Raw genomic sequence first — 18,346 nt, forward strand, 5'->3', positions numbered from 1 at the left:
AAATTTTGTTGTCTTAGTTGAGCCTCTGTTCTAGGATATTGATGTGTAGATTCTCTATTTAGAAATCACCTTTAGAATTACAGAAATTAAAACTATGAAGCATATAATAGTCGTGGATCTATAAACAAATAATGAACGAGATTTTCACAGTAACAATTATAAGAAAAGAGAGTATACTAAAGCTTAAAACCTCTATTTAGATTAACTTCAGAATTTTACAAAGAAATAATCAACAAGATTCTTATAGTAATTCTTGTAAGGAAAAAAGGTGTGTTGATTAAGAAGTCGCGAAACTTGGAAGAAAAATATTTACAGTGACCGTAACAATAATTGGGTAATAATAATACACGATCACGTTTATTATTATTACTCGATAAATGTTTCGGTTCCTGAACACATTTTTCGTAGAATCTTTTTAAAAAGAAGTTCAATGGAGTTTGGAATTTTGTTGATATATTAGCGTACTCATACTCATTTTTTTCTATTAGTAGAAACAGAATTATTGTAACAAGTTTCAAAGGAAGGGACGCATGAGGGGCTCGGTGAAATAAAGACTTGTGCTGCGTGTATCTGAAACTGCCGTTGTCGGCATTTATTTATAATAAGAAGTATAATAATTATTTTATGTACACATGAGACAATGTAACGTGAATTAAAATATTCTTAAATCGTATCGGACACGCCACGATCGACACAAACGACCGAGTCGCAATCCAACGCGACAAAACAATAATATATGCTTCGTATGTCATCCGATATGACAGTGGCGTAATTTTTGTATCAACCTCCTCGCTTGCACCCTTGCACAATCCCCAAACAAAGAATACGAAACAAAAGCATCCACTAATATATATATATATATTTAAAAAAAAAACAACAAAAATAAACGGATACTTAACAAATACTTAATTTTCAAATATTCCTGCAACAACGTTTACTACAACGCGGGCGATTGTAGAGAGAACGCACTCGCCACAAAATTTACGCCGCTGTTTGAACGCAAAAAAGAAAATAAAAACAGCCCCATCTCGTCCAAACATCCCCTAGAAAATAAACGAAACGAATAACATGGCCGATAATTTATAGAGCTACCGTATACAGATCATTTTGTGCCATAAGTACGGTAACGTGTTATCCCAAGAACAATATTTGACCAGGACCCTGATCAAACGGGGGCCCCCTCTAAAAATTCAATGCGTAGGAAAGCTCATTTCAATGATTTTTGTATGATATACGAGGAATGAGCTTTGTTTGAGAAACTTGATATGATCAATGGTTGACAGCATTGAATTGATTCTTTTACACATAATTTTTTGGTAGGATCTGTGACACACACAGGACAAGTAAACTAGCGGGGATATTTGTTAGCAGACTGACGATTTCATGCATTTCTGGTGTATGCTAATATGGAATAATAATTAGTCTATTTTTTGTTAATAGAATTAATATGTTGACATTGATGAGATTTATGGGTTAATATTAATGAAATGAATATTTTAATATTAGAATATTACATGAATTATTATTATATTAATTAAATTAATGTATCATTGAAATATATATTTACGAATAAATGAGTATATTAATTAATTATTATGATATTAATGAAATAAATATATTAATTAATCGATTAATGTAATAGTATTAACATTCATCTTTCATAACTGTGTTCTTCATATTCGTATGCACCATAAATGTATCAAATCCGCAGGCTACTGATCAGATTAACTACAGGCAGAGGTGAGCAAAATTTTATTCGAATAATAGATGACGAATAGAAAATCACCCTATAGCAATTTAACTGCATGTTTATTCTCTCACACAGTTACCCAGGTCTCATTCAGTCCATATAAAATTCCACGTCATTTAAAAATTTTAATAGCAATTTTTATCGAACAAATAACGAAGCAAAAACTATTCACTTTTTATTCGTCATTCAAAGTGTCTATCTAGATAAGAATTTTGTCCATTTCTGACTGTAGGTACGGTGTATTATTTCCAAATTATTGTCCTGTTGTGTGTTATTTTCTAATTAACATTTCATTGTCTCGATGAAATGAGATTGAATTTGAGATACGTTTTTAATTTGTGATTTTCTTATCATGGGGCCCCTTAAATTTTGTCGCGGGCCCTGCGAAGGTATAACACGCCACTGCATAAGTACTAAAAACGATATCACCGTGTCGTGTCGCGTCGGTGCGAAAATGCACCGACACGACTTTGTTATGCAACTTCTGAGATCCATCGGGTCTCGCGTTCTTCGCCAAACGCCACCCTTTAAGGAGACAGACACTCGCACTCATGCGTGCACGATCGAACGTCGTAGGTACTCTAAGTAGAAGCAGATCTCGCCGATTTAGTCGAGTCAGTATCGAATCATCACGATTCGAATCGTATTTCCTCCTAATTCTTGTGATTTACTAAAGTAGCGTTTCCCAAACAGGGATGTTCAATCAGGGAACATTTTTCTCATTGTTGTTATAAATAAATTCGGAAGGGTAGATGTTATTGCAATTTTTTTTTTGCTTGGAATTTTCAATATTTTTAGGTTTGTGAATTTTTTCTCCACCAACATTTACATTCATTTAAAGTTATTTGGGGTTTTAGCGAATAATAAATATAAAAATTCATTCTCGAATTTTAATGAAAGTTTGATGGATTTAAAAATTGACTCTTCTATTTTAATGGTATCATTATGAACATAAAAAGTTACTTTCCTTACTTTAAAGTACGCCTATTTTCATGAAACTGTAATGACTATAAAAATCAATTCTTCTACTTTTTAGTGCGAAATTGAACCCAGTTTGGGAAACGCTGGCCTGAAGGACAAGTATCGACATGAACAATCTTTGGCTCTTTAACTTAATACTAATGGGCCTGATCGTATATTCTAAAAAATTTAGCCACAAAGAATACAACTAATTGTTTTTCCGCAATTTTCTGTAATTTTCTGTAATTTTCAATGCAACACATAATAGAAATTCTAAAAACTTTTATTACATTCCGATTTAAAATAAGCTCCAGTATTTCAATAGAGTCCTTTGGAATAATTCAATAATGCATTAATTTAAAAATCGCGTTTTAAATTATTTAACCAATTATTTAACCAAAACTGCTGTTGGAATATATAATAATAGTATGAGTATACAAATTAAAAAATTGCTACGGAAGAATTCAAAGCCAAACACCACCTTCGTCGATACTAGTCCTTCCCTGCGAAAACGATATCCATCGCTGAGGATAAACGATGACATTCGTAACGTCTATTTACCAACGAAACGATAAAAACAACCGTAGCCAACGAAACTTGGCTATTACCTAAAAGATTCTCAACTATCCGCTTCAAAGTATAAATTTACAGAATGGTCGTTCTATTAACGGAAAGCATCCTCGGTGCTGCCACAATGTTCAAGTTCAAGGACACCATATCCCACGTACGTGATTGTGTAAAAGTTACTACAAAAAGGTGCGAGGAATCATCGGAATTTATTTACTAATTAAATTACTATTTAATACAGTAAAACTATTAAATGTATAAACGAAAAATTTTACTCTTCCTTAGATAACATTCTTTTCCATAAAGGGTTGAGATTACAGTTCAGAATGTTCGATAAATACATAAAGCTTCTAAGACTAAGATATATAATAATTTCAAATTTGAAATAAATTAACTAAGACTAACTTGCAAATTTATATTAATTAAAAATCTCTCGCACACACTTCTATATGCACCTCAAATTTCTCGAATCTCCCCGTGCATTTAAAACTTAAAAAACGCAACAAAGACACCAGCCAGCACCGAAGGCTATCCACGATCATTCGCGTCGTAAGAATAAAAATGATCTTTTTGGCTAGAAATTAAATAACAAATAGAATGAAACCCTTAAACGCTACGTTTATCTTCACGCAAGCTTTCATCACTGTTCCTTTTTTTTTTTTTTTGTTTGCGCTACGACAAAGTACAGTTTCCTCAATATATTTATTTTTTTCTCTTTTTTGGTACAATATTTGGCAAAGACGTTCAGTCTACCACGAGCATATTATCCATATACCTATGCGAATAGAACTAATTACCTTTAATCTAATGATACCTTAGCTACGCCGTAACTCCGTGGACACGATTTACAAAGTCATTATTAACAGTCAAGGCCCTCGACGTGGCTTTAACGAAGCTGCGTGTAGAGAAAAGGGACGAAACGAAAGACGACGGAGAACTGAGCGCTATATACACTTAGACGAGCTTAGAGATGTGCTTAAGACTTAAGTCTCGATTGAAAAAACTGCTTCTCGAAGGAATACTCGATTGCCTGGCTGGTCTTTTTCAACCCATCGCCAAGGTATGTCGCTGTGAACAAATTCAAAAGGAAAAAAAGAGGAAAATAAAGATAACGTATCGTTACCAATTCGTTGTTTGGACGTTAACAAATAAGTTTCTTTGAACTTTCTAGCGTTCTTTAGTCACTAAATAAGACTTCTTTCGTGAACACTTCTGCAGGTTTCTATGACGGTGAATAGAATTATAAATGGTTTTACGAAAGGCTAAAGCCCCCTTTGAAGATATTTTCAATTTGATTTGAAACATTATAAAAATTAATGTATCTCGGCACAGAAACGTCTGGAAAGTTGTCTTAATTCTGACACAGGAACTCTCCATGCACGGCATCGAAAATGATTGTATATCGATAGTTGTTTCAATCATGCACGAGTTATACTTTTATGCGCGATCATACTTTTAAATATTGTAAGCAGAAAGGCTCTTCTTTGAAAGATTAAACTGGAATTACAACTTGATCCGACGGAATAAGTAAACGACGCGTTTAATCCCTAAGAACAAGCACCTTAAATTGTTCCTTTCGTAAAATATACAAAGAGAACTACATACCATGATACAAAAAACAGCGTCATGAAACTTTAATTGGTATTCTGTTGTTAGTTATTATTTTTTAATATCGTATATATACACAAAATAAGCGTATAAAAAAGAATTGACGAACAGAAATAATAATAAAAGAACGTTGATATAGCAGCAGCGAAAGAGACAATAGAATAAAACTTGTCTAGAGCGTCGGAAGAAAGTAATACAACCCAAATGGAGATCGATACTTAACCTTCTATTGCAAGAATTTTATTTTATCTGTCCCAGTTACTTATACGAAACTGAACTAATTATTTATTGTTTCATTTATCATACATCACAAGTGGTTGAAATTGGATTCTATTACAATCAAAATGGAGATCGATACTTGACCTTCTATTGCAAGAATTTTATTTTATCTTTCCTTATGTATTTATACATTCAATATTTTATTTATGTCACTCGTCACATGAATCAATTGCTTGCATCCTCACTTTAAAAATGTAATTGATTGAAACTGCATATTATTACATAGATACCATCGTACAAAAATGATTAAGGAAAAATCTTACGAAACTTTCACGAAGAATTTATAGATATTTATAAAAATAAAAGGTTAACTATGTATAAATAGGACGAAAATTCAAAACAAGATGAAATATGAAATTAATCATTAAATTTAGACAAAAATTTCTTCAATAGATATAGAGGTTACGAATAATTATAGGACTGACAAACATAAAAACTAAACAAAAAATTTCCAAAAATTGTCTACCATCCTGAATCTTTAAACCACAATATCCATATATTCATCAAACAACCTCCAAACATGAGTCACATCAACAACTCGATGAGAATGCCAAAAGAACACGACGAAAGAAAAATATTGCCAAAAGAGGAAGTATACTCGTTATATTCGTCACTCACCCATCGAGAATTTCACGATCAGACGACGTCGTGTTTCTCTTCAGGTCCAGCAAGCGCCTCCTCGGCGCTGTCGATGTCACAGGTAGACCTCCGGGCTAGCAGGCGCTGGTTGGTGTTGCTGTTGCGACTGTTGTTGCTGTTGCTGGGGCGGTTGTTGCTGTTGATTCGATGTCTGATGCTGCGGCGGTTGCTGGGGCTGGGGCTGGGGCTGCGGTTGCTGCTGCGACGCCTGTTGCTGATGATGGCTGTGATTGTGGTTATGATGATGGCTCTGTCTGGTGCGTAGGATCTCGCATCGCTGCTTGTAGAGATCGCGCTCCTGCTGGACGCGGGCCAGCTCGATCTTGAGCCGTTGGAGCTCGTTCTGCAGGTTGCGATTCGTCGTCTCGAGGTCGTGGCGTTGCTGGAGCCGTTTGCTGCGGCAGTTCTGAGCGTAGCCGCGGTTCTTCAAGGTCCGTCGCTTCTGCTTGAGGCGCACGACCTTCATGCAACACGAGAAATTCATTTTTACGAAGTGGAATCGATTTGTCGCCAGGTTAGAAGGTCTTCTTGTTGGATTATCTACCATTACGAATTGTACAAGTGCGTTTCAGGAGAAGGTGAACACGACGTGATAACAGTATCGATGGTTTGACGTCTCAGGAGGATGTATTACTGTGAAGATTTCAAGGTTGTGAACTTAACAAGAGTTTGTTTCTTTCTATGAAGCATCTTGAAATGCTTATTTACGGTTCTTTGTTTCTTTTTGATTTTATATTTATTTTTTAATAGTAAAGTTCAATAGAAATTAAATCAATTTCGGTGTTCATTAGAAGACTGCAGATGTTTATACATTTGAGATAAGTAAAAATGTGATTGAGTGCAAAAATATACATTATACAATATACATATATAAATCAATATTACATGAATATACATACAGTCAGTTTAAGAAGTATTCGTACACCAACCCGTTTAAAATAAATGGTTCCTGTACGAATACTTATTCCACCGACTGTATATTATACAATTATATTCAATCAATTATTATCCGAGTCTATAAAAATATGAATTTGCATAACCATCCGCAATCTAGTCATTACATTAAACAGTGCAAAATAGAATTAATAGCATTCGAATGTTACACCCTTCTGACACCAAATTTTCGACGATAATCTTTCAACGAAGAGTTTTACAACGTGGATTCTATTGGTCGCATGTCTGACCATAGAAGGAGTCATTCTACTGTCGCCATATCCACTGCAGGCTTGCTCTCCACTTATGTTTCTTAACCTTGTCGGGCTTTCTACGAATTCTTCTCAATTCATTTGTGCTTTGACATCGCAATTATAACAGTTGATGCTTTTTAAAGGTCCTGGATGTAAGCCAAGTCCATTTGGAAGTGGATTCTAAACGTCTGATGAAGCTAGTTCTCAATTCATCAGTATCAGCTGCAAGAAGCCACATCACGAGAGCCTTGAGTACTTTTATCACGAGTTTCTGTTACAACTTGTACAATTCGTGAATCTTAATCTCGCTTTTACAGGGTGAACTAATTACAAGGTGCCCTCATAGATAATAAAATTAAATTTAATATATTCAGTTTGCGTTATATTAAACAAACTTCTTTTTCTAGAATTTTTCTTTTCGTGGTGGAATGTGCATAGAACTATTTTTTGATTAACTTTGAGACTAAGATTCTATTCTAAATGTATCGCAGGGAGAAAGAAAGATCCGTCTTAAAAGTGATCGTATCACGAAACAAATTGATATTTTACATTTGCATATCGAATATACCTATTCCTCGAATTTTTCTTCTCGCGAGGAATGTACAGGGAAATAGACAACTGTTCATATATAAATAAATTTTTAAATTAAGATTCCAGTCTAAATGTATTCCATGGAGAAAGAAAGATCAATCTTCGAAAGAATTGAGCAGTCTTCGAGGTTTGGAATTTTCTTGAAAGCAAACACTAAATTCTAGTTGAACAATTTTTATAAACAAACGTCGTACCTCAACGCTCCCCCACACCCTTATTTGAAACTCTCCATTAAGCTCAAGCCCGAAACTGATATTTCTTTCTCTTATACATTTGAATCAATCTTAATTTCAAAACTCTTCCTTTCAAAAAGTACCTAAATAAAACATATAATTTTATAATGGAGTCTTGCACTCTACTTGCAAGTAGAGGACTCACTGGAGCAAAAGAGTTGAAAAAACAAGTATGAAAATAGAAGGCAAAGCGAAAGATGGCTTTCAACGTAAAAGAACAAGACATTACCGGCGTGGAAGTGGCGTTAAAAAAAGTAAGAGACCTGACTCACCTCTTCCCGCGGGCAGCCATGGAGGCGTTTGTTTAGTTCGCGCACGGAAAGGGACATGAGCAGCTCGTCGTTCATGAGTTCTTCCTGGGGGTTGTTGCTGCCGCAACTCGGGTACAGGGCACTGCCTGTCCTGTGCGCGGGACTAGGTCCTCCAGCACCGCAAGAACTCACTGAACAAACGCTCATCGGTCTTCCCGGTTGCATAGGTATGCCCTGCATGCTGTCTTCCATCCCCGACATTCCACTTCCGCCCGCGGGAAGCATCCCGCTGCCTGCGCCCGTGCCCCCGTAGTACTCTAAGTGACCCGACATCGTGATGTATCCACCTGCGACAATAACATTTGTCGACTTCCAGTTTTATTCCCCGAAGTCGTTTTCCCTTACTATTTACACTATTCTTAACCCTTTGCACTCCGAGCAATTCGACGATATGCAGATAATCAACTCCAACACCATTTTTCTTAGATTTCTAAGTTTGGAAATGGAAAATTCTTGAGTTTAGAATGGCCACGAAGAACTCTTTGCAGTTTCTTAATTTTGTTAGCATTTAGGTTAATGGAAATTAATTATTGGCCTTCATTCGATTACTTATACGAAGTTGTTTGAAACGAATAATGGAAAACTAACGTATTCTTCTTACTTTAACGCGAGGGTTTCGTGTGGGGATATTTAATAACTTCACAGATTCAAGAAGTAGGAGTCTTGAAAACTGAGCAAATTATTATTTAGCTTTGAAATTAGTTTGTTTATGGATATATAAATAGTTTTCTTTCAAAAGTCATTTAAAAATTCATAGAGTAGAGGATTGCAGACTTCTCTTAGTGATGAGTACGAGACGTGCATTTACAAGTAGTGTTAAAAAGATTGGATATTTTTGTTTCTCTAATTCTGTTTCTATTTCCCTCTAGATCATTGGTATGGTTAAGAATGTTCAAATTTCTGTATTAAATTGTTGAGAAGATTGGATATTTCTATTTCTATTTTCCTTTAAATCATTGGTATGGATTTAGAAATTATCTAAGGAATAATTAGATTTCTTGATGGTATTAAGGACAAAACTGAAGTGTATATGCCATTGGTTACGAAAAATGGGCAATAATAATAGTTATAATAAACGATAATGATTATTAAAAATGGTAAATGAAGAACATGAATTACGAAACTTTGAATGTTTACATTTTTCAAAGAAGTCTAGCTAAAATATTACTCGTGCATCTTTCAAAGGGATAACAAATTTTTATCAAGTTTTACAGGTCGAAAACAGTTCACATCGCAATATTTTTGTATAATAATATCGCGTTCCTGTTGGCTGAGGGTAATGCAGGTGCATGTAGAATTCCACTGACCTCACGATCGCGACCACGGTGAATCACCGTTTCAAAATGTACTAAATTTTCTGCGTCGAATAACTTGAACGGAGCCAGGTGCTGATTCACGAGATTGCTTAAGAGTCGATGATACGAGTGAATGTTTTTGTTTGCATTTTCTGTGCAGGGTGTCTGTCATCTTTCTTGGAATAATTATTGCAGCTCGGTGTTCCGATTAACTGGCAATAATGTTTCGAAAGTTGATATCAAAAAGGTGATAGTTGTATCCTAGTAGCTTCAATTTATTGAAAAGAGTAACAATTACGTAACAACATTTGTCTAATTGTTATGCTACCAAAAATATAGTCTGAAACCTAAGTATACTCTGTTGCAAACATAAGGAAGTAAATTACTAATGAAGATGTTATTCTGTTCTACATTTTTCATTAATAGTTTACATACTCGTGTTTATTATTTGTGAGTAAGACGGAATTCCAAAGAAAACACTTTATGTTTGGTCTGAAGAATTCCTTCATTTTGGACGTGTATAATGTAGTTGAAAATTTTATTTAAGAAATGCATCCATTTCTCAGCTTTCTACTCCTCTGCTATAATACACAATTTTTCCATTTTCTTTTATTAAGAAACTCACTCTTTTTTTATTTATTCCTAAAGTCCTAAACGTAAGAGCTGAAGGAAGATCCTAATGTTTAACAAAGAAGATTAAGTAAACCCTTCTAACAAACTGTACTTTGATTTCAGGTTGGATTCTCTTTTTTTTACAAACAATCATCTACGGAGCCAGAATATGAGTCATGACATAAACGTCAAAGAAGGAAGAACATAGTTGGAGAATAAAAGTAGACAACTTACAAAGAACGTAGAAACGTTTAACAAAGAAAATTGAAGTAACCCCTTCTAACAATCTGTATTTTCTTTTCAGATCGGATCCACAGCCCACAATAATTTATGGATCAAGATTATGATTTACGGTAATACCTGTCTTATCGTTATCGTGGCTTACGTTTCAACATCGGCAACAAAATCTCAAATCAAACCATTTTATCGCGTAAAGTACCCAACTAATGTAAATTTCTATTTCCCATAAATATTCCTACCTTCTATGTTTATTACAGAAATCTATCTAAATTAAATGATATGATTAATATTTTCAAATAAATATCTCATTATAAAGACAAACAAGTGTAAAGTTTATTCATGTACACATTTATAATGAAACATTCATTTGAAAATATCAAACCAATCATTTAATACAGATTTCTTTAATAGACGTAGAAGGTACGAATATTTATGCGTATAATATTTTTTAGTCTAATTACAACTCATCCTCTTACCTCATAAATAAATATATATAAAAAAAAAAAGAAAAGAAAAAAGAAACATGCCAAACCTCAATCCTCAAAATCATCGTTTCTCCACTTACCAGTGTGCCTGGCCTGACGCTGCAGCTGATGGAGGTCTTGGAAATGATGATGCGTGGGCGTCGGATGCCAAGCCTCGTGATGATGCTCGGGCGTCTGCTCCTGGGGACAATGAGGCCTGAGGTCGAGCGGTTCCTGTCTGAGGGACTGCGTCAGCCAGCCCATACCTCCGGTGCCTGGCTGCATCTCGTCCTGGACCAGCGAGCCTTGCTGCTGGAGATGCAAGAAGAGGCCCCTTTCGCGGGAATCCCGTTCGCCGCGATGCAACTGCAATGGCGGCGGCGAGGCAGAGACCGGAGGCGTGTCCGGCGGTGTTCCAGGATGCGAGAGGGTCGTTAGGTGAGAAGCTGTACCCGGCGGTGCCTTCACCAGGACTCCGTGCTGCACCTGAATGTGCGGCTGCCCGTACAGGGGATGAGGTTGCTCCAACTCGTGCGCCGGCGGCGTCAGGGGAGCCAATGCCAGGCCCTGCGCCTGCACCTGGCCAGGTAACTGTACCACGCTACCGTTCACCATCATTGGTGAGCCGATTCGTACCTGCACGGTGGAACAATGGTTCGTTAGTTTGGTTTAGGTTGGTTCAGTCTGTTTAGGGTTGTTATATTTTGAGATAGGAGCTAAGTGATGGAAGATTTGTGCAGTGCTGCAAAACATTACACGAATTGTCTTGTGTAGATGTGTAGAGTCGGGTTAAATTGTGAAGTAACGTGTAGAGTTGAGATAATATCTGAAGGTGTCAGAAGGTGTCGAGGTGTCTAGATATTGAGGACAATGTTAATTTTACGTTTATTTGGTTAGAGGGGAGTTAATTATTTTAAAATTGGTAATATCTTTGGAGAGTGAATAATTGGGAAAGATTTGTATAATGTTTTGTTCTTAGGCAGATGGGAGAGTTATATTGTAGAATGTAGTGTTTGGGGTTGTGTTAGTGCTGGTAATTTTTTTAAAGGTAATAGTATTTTTGGTGGGCGAGTGATTTGTGTAATGCTTTAATCTTTGGGAAGCTGGGAGAGTAATGCGTAGAATTAGGGTGTTTCGTCTTTGATAATTGGTAAAGTTGTACTGTAACGAGGAATATTTCAAGTTGGGGTAGTGTTTGAAGATGTTCTACTTATTTGAAAGTTTCCCAAGCTTTGTGTTTGAAGAGCTAGTGAGAAACTTGTGCTGTCTCTTAATCTTTTGCAAAAAGTGAAGCTGCATTGGATTAGACAGAGTTCTAGGTTGGTTAGTTGTTGAACGTATCCTACTACAACTAAAATTTAGTGGTAGTGTATAGTAAAGTGAAACTGCTATTGTTAAGGAGAATTTAGGAGAGATTTATTCATCAATTTATTTGAACCTGACCACTTCTTCTCGATGAAATAGTATAATATTTGTGTCTTCTTTCTTTTGGTTTTCGAAAATAAGTAAAGTTTTATTACCTTGATGTATAACTATAGTAACCACTATCGTTATTCAACAGTTTCTTGGAGAAATACTAAGATGCTTGTGCCATGTCTTTTGATCTCTTATAGTGAATGATAATTATCAAGTGTGTTAACTACTATAGTTAAAGTACAATATATAATTTCAAAGCTTTTTAGAATCTAATAAGATTCTGGAAGAACCATATACTTCATCTAATTTCTTAGAACCAACGATATTTTTGACAATAGACGCGTCATATCACCAATATGATCCCTAAATGTTGATAATATCGTCAACTTGAGTAAACAGCGTATCGTTTATAATTTATGTCGAGCCCGTAGTAACTATTATAGTCCAAATACTGAGTCTGAATATTTCTCGGTGATAATTACAGCTACTAATAATCATTCATCTATAAATTTGTTACAAAGTAGCATGAGGTCAAATGTGAAGGAAATGTTGCGATTAGAGTACGCAGCTACACAGTTTGTTATCAGAAGGAAGCCACTATCGACAACTTTGTTTATAAACATGCGAAAAAGTAAAGATCGGAAATGTACAGTCAGTAGTTTAGTTGTCAGCGATATTATTCGTTGCATACCATGCACAGTATCCTAATATATTCGTCACTTGAAATCAAAATCATTTAATCCGCGATGTGTTAGTTATCGGCATATTTAAATCGACTAACTCGTCGACCACGAACGATTTCGACTACGTTCAGATATTGTCGAATGTCAACATAATTCCCAAGATAGAATGCAAACTCTGAATTAATTTTGATTTACTTTTAGTTTATTTCACAAACACAGTTCTTAATACATTTCTTCTTCGATATTTGAATATTATACAATTAACGCTTTTGGGAATGACAAAATTGTAAAATGTCACCCATTGGAGCGATTAATAACGAAATATCTAGATTTAATTCGTATAGAAGCTGTACGATTATATCATTTGAAATGAAATTTAAATTCCGTAGGAAATTCAAAAGATACAATAATTCTTATCGTTCAGTGTATTTAATATTTGCCTTCAGTTAACATCATCGTTAATAATAAAATTCCTAGATTCAATTCGCATAAAAGTTGTCTAATTAAATCACTTGAAATGAAAGTAGGATCCAGTAGTATTTAATATTTTTTTAGGAGGGACGAGCCCACATTTTTTTCCACATGAATTCGCAACGTTAGGTATAATTGCAAGCTCGTATAATGCAAACGGTGCACGTGACTTCATTTACACGCGCGAGCTTCAACGTCGGCGGAAATTATCAGTACGAAGCAGATAATAACGCACGTGAATTAATTCATCATCTCTATATTCGCTAAAAATATACGAAAGGGCAACCTTGTGAATGACGTGTTTTTTTTTTTTTTTTTTTAAATAAAAACGTTTCCCATTCCGCTTTTGTATATTTGCATTTTAGCAGAAAAAATGAAAACATGAAAGGATAAATTGGATAAGTTACAATTTCTTTTTTCCATTGGATGCTTGCAATGAAATTTAATTTTCGACACTTCCCTTGTTACACTCCAATTTGTTGTGGTTTCCACTTTTTTTTATACTAATTTTATATTCCATTAGTGAAAGGGATCAAGCGAAATTTATTGAAACGATTAATAATAATTATTTTACAATTGTAATGTTGGGGAAAGTTGCTCGTTTGTCGTAAAATGAAAATACAACGCAGAATTATTAATTCAATGACGAAGGCCTTCTTTAGTAAAGTATTTAACCTAGAATAACGTTTCTATAATCTCTTTGATATTGAACTTCCTAATTTATTCTTAGCTCTAAATTATCGTCTATTTATCAAGGATTGTTTTTATCAAACTTCACTTTCTCCTCTAATTATATAACATAATCTAAATCTTCTTAAATTTATATTATGTTCTATAGACTTTTCATCTAAAGATGAATTATATATATTATTAGTTTACCACTACTACAATTTATACCTACTATTCATCCGCTATTTTACTATTAATTCTTAATAATTAGTTTCTATTTAGTCAACTTTCATCGTACAATTTTAGTGTTATTAAACTTTGAAGTAAAACTTGAAGTCCTAAAGAAGGTTCTCCTCTCAAGAAGAAATTAATAAGTTGTACTCTGTTTTCACGACTAACGAGAACCCGTTACTTTCCTAAACATATACTAGTTGATGTTTCGTATTATCAAGAAAAGTGATTATCGCGTATTATATTTATTAATAACCCGCACACTGTGGAAATCTTACATAAGTAATTTGCCTGTGTTACTACACCTTGAAACGTGGTTCACTTGTCCGGTCTCCACTCCCAATGATTCAACACTATCCCAGTCATCGACACTTGAAATTTATTTTATTGGTATGATTATTAACAGTTTAGTAGAAGTATTACATTTCCTGTGTTCGATAATCTGATTATTATGTATCAAGTCCAACTCGAAAAGGTTCAGCACAAGTTTCTAAGATTTGCCTAACATCAAACGGGACTGAGAATGTCTATTTGTTATTATTACAAATGAACCGTGTTCTTAGATGAACGTTATGGGTTAGTTACTTTGTAGTATCGAATAATGTTAGTTAAATTCGCCAGTCTCGACACAAGCTTTATTTGTTATAACACTGTGACTCTTGGATTAGATCTTTAGATATTTCAATGCATAAAAGTGTACGATGGTTTTTTTTTTTTCAAGGAAATAAGAAATTGAGAATTTTAATGGGATTACTCTCTAAATTTAAGAATTTTGAAGAAAACGTTATGTCGAAAGTATAGTGAAATTAGTTACAGTCAATTCATTATTAGAATGAAATTATTAAGTATTAGTAAATTATTAAAAAGAATAGATTTAATATTCAGGCACTCGCTGTATATATAAAATAAAAATAAGATGATTTAAATCATAAATTAATCAAACTCATCTTCGTTTTATTCTTAATGTAGTTTTTAAATTCAACAAGGATATCATTCATAATTTTCACAATAAAAAATACTCACAGTACTCTTTTATGTATCCAAACTTTTCAATCTAAACTTCAAATCCTAATTATAATAAAACACATATACGTTAAATACCAAAATAAACCCTCAAAAGGCATCAGTTCTCAATAATCAAAAATCAAACAAACCACCATAAAACACCCAACTAAAAAGAATACCTCAACATGAAATCCGTCTACGTATTTAACAGTTACAATACTTAATCGTAATCCTGAAGACTCTCGAATCCAAGAAAACCATCCAACAAATAAAACGGTCCCTTTCGAGTCTTCGTTCGTTCGCACTCGCGGGCTCCTCTATCGATACAATTAGCGAGGTGGATCGCCGTTTAATCCAGACTCAAACAGAATCGAACATCACGAACCTCTCGTTTGACGTCGGCGGGATCGAGATGATCGAGAACAAACTCCTGTACGTATTCCCTGGCGAGATGGTCCTCGGCTTCCATCTTAACCTCGTCGACCTCTACCTCCACCTCCTGCGCCTCCACCTCCTCTACCGTATCGGTTGCGGCCGCATACGGGTGCGTCTTCTCGCTGCCACCGCCACCTCCACCTCCACCACCGCCGTCGCCACCTCCTCGACAACTCGTCACCGTTTGTTGCGTCGTGACCACCTTCCCCAAACGACTCCGCCTAACGACGCGAATCCGCTAACCGCGATCTCGTCGCGAACGTGACACCGATTATGCCACGCCACGTGAGCTGACCGATCGATTCGCTGGATTCACTGAGATTCTCGGTTCACGAGACGTTTTTAGACGTTCAGGGATCTTCTGTTCTCATGGGAATAGCCCTTTTGGAAGAATGAGTAGGGATTGAGTAAGTTGGATTCTTTGGTTGATGGAGAATACAGGTTGCTCGAGGACGATAAACACCTGCGAGCGTTTAATGCGTGTGTATATCGCTCGCGTGGGTATCCCTGCCGCGCGCGGCGGTGGGTTGAGTAGATCGAGACGTGCTTGGTCAGACGAGGGTAGAGGGTACGAAGCGTCTGAAGTTTGAAGATCTTTGTGGCCAAGGGATTTGATTTAGGCGAGGCTTTGACCTTCTGATGCTCTGGTTTTCCGATGTCCTGATGCTGTAAAGCTTTGACGTTCAAGCTTTGTTCTTGAGCTTTGAATTCCTAATGTCCCGATCGTCTAAAGCTCCCTTTGGCCGTCTCTCTGAACTTTTCACGTCTTGATTTCACGTCTTTAGTCTTCAATATTTTTGAACTTATAGTGTCCCGAAGTTTTAAAGCTCTGTTCTTCTGCTGCCCTGAAATTCTAACGTTCCAGTGCTCTGAAGCTTTGTCCTTCAATTGCTCTGAACTCGTAACGTCCTGATGTTTCAAGGCTCTTTTCTTTCGTCGCCATGAACTTGTAATGTTCTGATTGTATCAAAGAGCTCTGTTCTTCTGTCGCCTTGGACTTCTATTGCTCTGATATTCTAAAGCTCTGTCCTTCTGTCGCCCTGAACTTTGAAAATCCTGATATCTTACAGCTTTGATCTTCAGTCGCCTTAAACTTGCAACATTCCGATGTTCCAGAGCTCTCTTCTTCCGTCACCTTGAACTCCCAGTGTCCAGATATTCTAAAGCTTTGACTTTCAGTCTCTTCTAAACTTGGAACGTTCTGCCACTCTAAAGCTCCCTTCCTCCTTTTCTCCAAAACAGTCCGTTCGTTTACGTCAAGCACCTCCGAACATGCACCAACCGCGATGATCGTGTCGCAGGTATCCGAACTCACTGTCCGAAACGCGGCGAGCGTAACCGGCCACCCACTGGCATCACTGTCACCTACATAGCACTGGCCCGCCTCGATCTTCCCGCCAAAAAGTGGTCGCGTATCGACGTTCGATCCCCCAGCCCGTCGACCTGCTCGATCCCGGCGAATCGAATTCTGGCGAACGCGAGCGGCGCGCGAGGAGCGTCGCGGGGTGCCCAGATACCTCCGGACACCTTCCCTCCGCGCGGTTTCTAGCGCGCACACCAGCGGAGCAGAGGCACCGGGAAAAGGGAAAAAGAAGACGCCGTGGTAAGCAGCGCCGAATACGTCGTCCGAGTGGTGACTGCTCTGACGAGTGTAAGTGGAGTGAGACTCTGCGCGCAGGACAGAGTGACGTCACGCGTGGGCGTGTCCGCCATTACTCGACCCTCCGCGGGGTGCAACGATTGGCTAAAGTCGAGAAGGAGTCGCCATTTGCACGCACCCACGCTCGACCCCCACCATCCACCTCCACCTTGTCACTCCCGGCACGGATCCCTCCCGTGCCCATCGCTCGAGGTACCATTAATTTCTAAAGTGATTATTATAATTTTTCAACGGGCACGATGCTCCTATCCGCCGCCACCCACCCTTCGAGCACTCCACCCCTAACCCCTCGAAACGGCGTGCCCGTTTCTCCTCCGCGTTCTCTCTTTCTTCGGGATTTCAATTTAGCGCCGGTCGGTATATAGGGGTTGACCTGTTATCGCGCGACCGCGATCTCGGGATCGGTGGATGTACGATTTTCAACGAGGTACGCGCTTATGCAGTCGGAGGGACAGGGTGGAGGGTCACCTGAAACCGGGGATGCTACGCGTGCGGAGGAAATGCGTGGTGGGTACGGAATTAACGCGAACGGCGTGGACGCGTTAAGCACTGGTGACCGACGCTTGAAACTTTTAATGTAGCTTTGAGCTTTTATTTTGCATGACGTGATATTCATTTTGAGAAGTCGTGGTTTCAGAGCTGAACATGACTTGCTGGGGAGATTTTTGTTTTATAAGGGAGGTACGCAAACGCAACGCACGTATGCTGCTCCCTTTATACACGAGAGAATCGTAAAAAAGCTCCCTGAACTTCTAATGTACCGACGTACTAAAGCTTCTATTTTCCGTCGCCTTGAAATTCCAAGCTTCATTCTTCTGTTGTCTTGATGTCCCAAACCTCTGTTCTTCTGACGTCCTGATGTCTCAAAGCTCTCTTCTTCTGTCGCTTTAAACATCCGATGTCCTGAGATTCTAAAGCTCTGGTCTTCTGTCACTTTAAACTTCTGATTTCCTGAGATTCTAAAGCTCTGGTCTTCTGTCGCTTTAAACATCCGTTTTCCTGAAATTCTAAAGCTCTGGTCTTCTGTCGCTTTAAACTTC

At 37.1% G+C, this 18,346-nt stretch overlaps 1 protein-coding gene across 5 annotated transcripts; it reads right to left on the reverse strand.

Annotated features, from left to right (window-relative positions):
- Window positions 1-567: 567 nt before the first annotated feature.
- On the reverse strand, window positions 568-17,275 carry LOC128885097 (transcription factor Maf). Of its 5 annotated transcripts, none has more exons than XM_054138880.1 (5): window positions 15,597-17,275; window positions 10,838-11,372; window positions 8,087-8,412; window positions 5,783-6,263; window positions 568-4,345 (listed from the first exon to the last, which is right to left on the reverse strand). In XM_054138880.1, the coding sequence occupies exons 1-4, from the start codon at window positions 15,678-15,680 to the stop codon at window positions 5,859-5,861; spliced, it is 1,350 nt and encodes a 449-aa protein (XP_053994855.1). In that variant the 5' UTR covers window positions 15,681-17,275; the 3' UTR covers window positions 568-4,345; window positions 5,783-5,858. The 5 variants fall into 5 exon arrangements, with proteins under 5 accessions (XP_053994855.1, XP_053994845.1, XP_053994877.1 ...); XM_054138870.1 differs by having other exon boundaries at window positions 8,078-8,412; XM_054138902.1 differs by lacking the exon at window positions 15,597-17,275 and adding an exon at window positions 15,432-15,590 and having other exon boundaries at window positions 8,078-8,412.
- Between the last annotated feature and the right edge of the window lie 1,071 nt (window positions 17,276-18,346).

This window comes from Hylaeus volcanicus, chromosome 1 (assembly GCF_026283585.1).
Source record: "Hylaeus volcanicus isolate JK05 chromosome 1, UHH_iyHylVolc1.0_haploid, whole genome shotgun sequence".
NCBI classification, from domain to species: domain Eukaryota; kingdom Metazoa; phylum Arthropoda; class Insecta; order Hymenoptera; family Colletidae; genus Hylaeus; species Hylaeus volcanicus.

Bases quoted from the DNA above. Each gene is read 5' to 3' on its own strand.
- LOC128885097 (XM_054138870.1), bottom strand. From the start codon at position 15,680: ATGGAAGCCGAGGACCATCTCGCCAGGGAATACGTACAGGAGTTTGTT. The intron at 8,413-10,837 runs GTAAGTGGAGAA...TTATTGTCGCAG, and splicing joins GCGTCAGGCCAGGCACACTG to GTGGATACATCACGATGTCG. The intron at 6,264-8,077 runs GTCTCTTACTTT...TGTTGCATGAAG, and splicing joins CGCGGGAAGAGGTGAGTCAG to GTCGTGCGCCTCAAGCAGAA.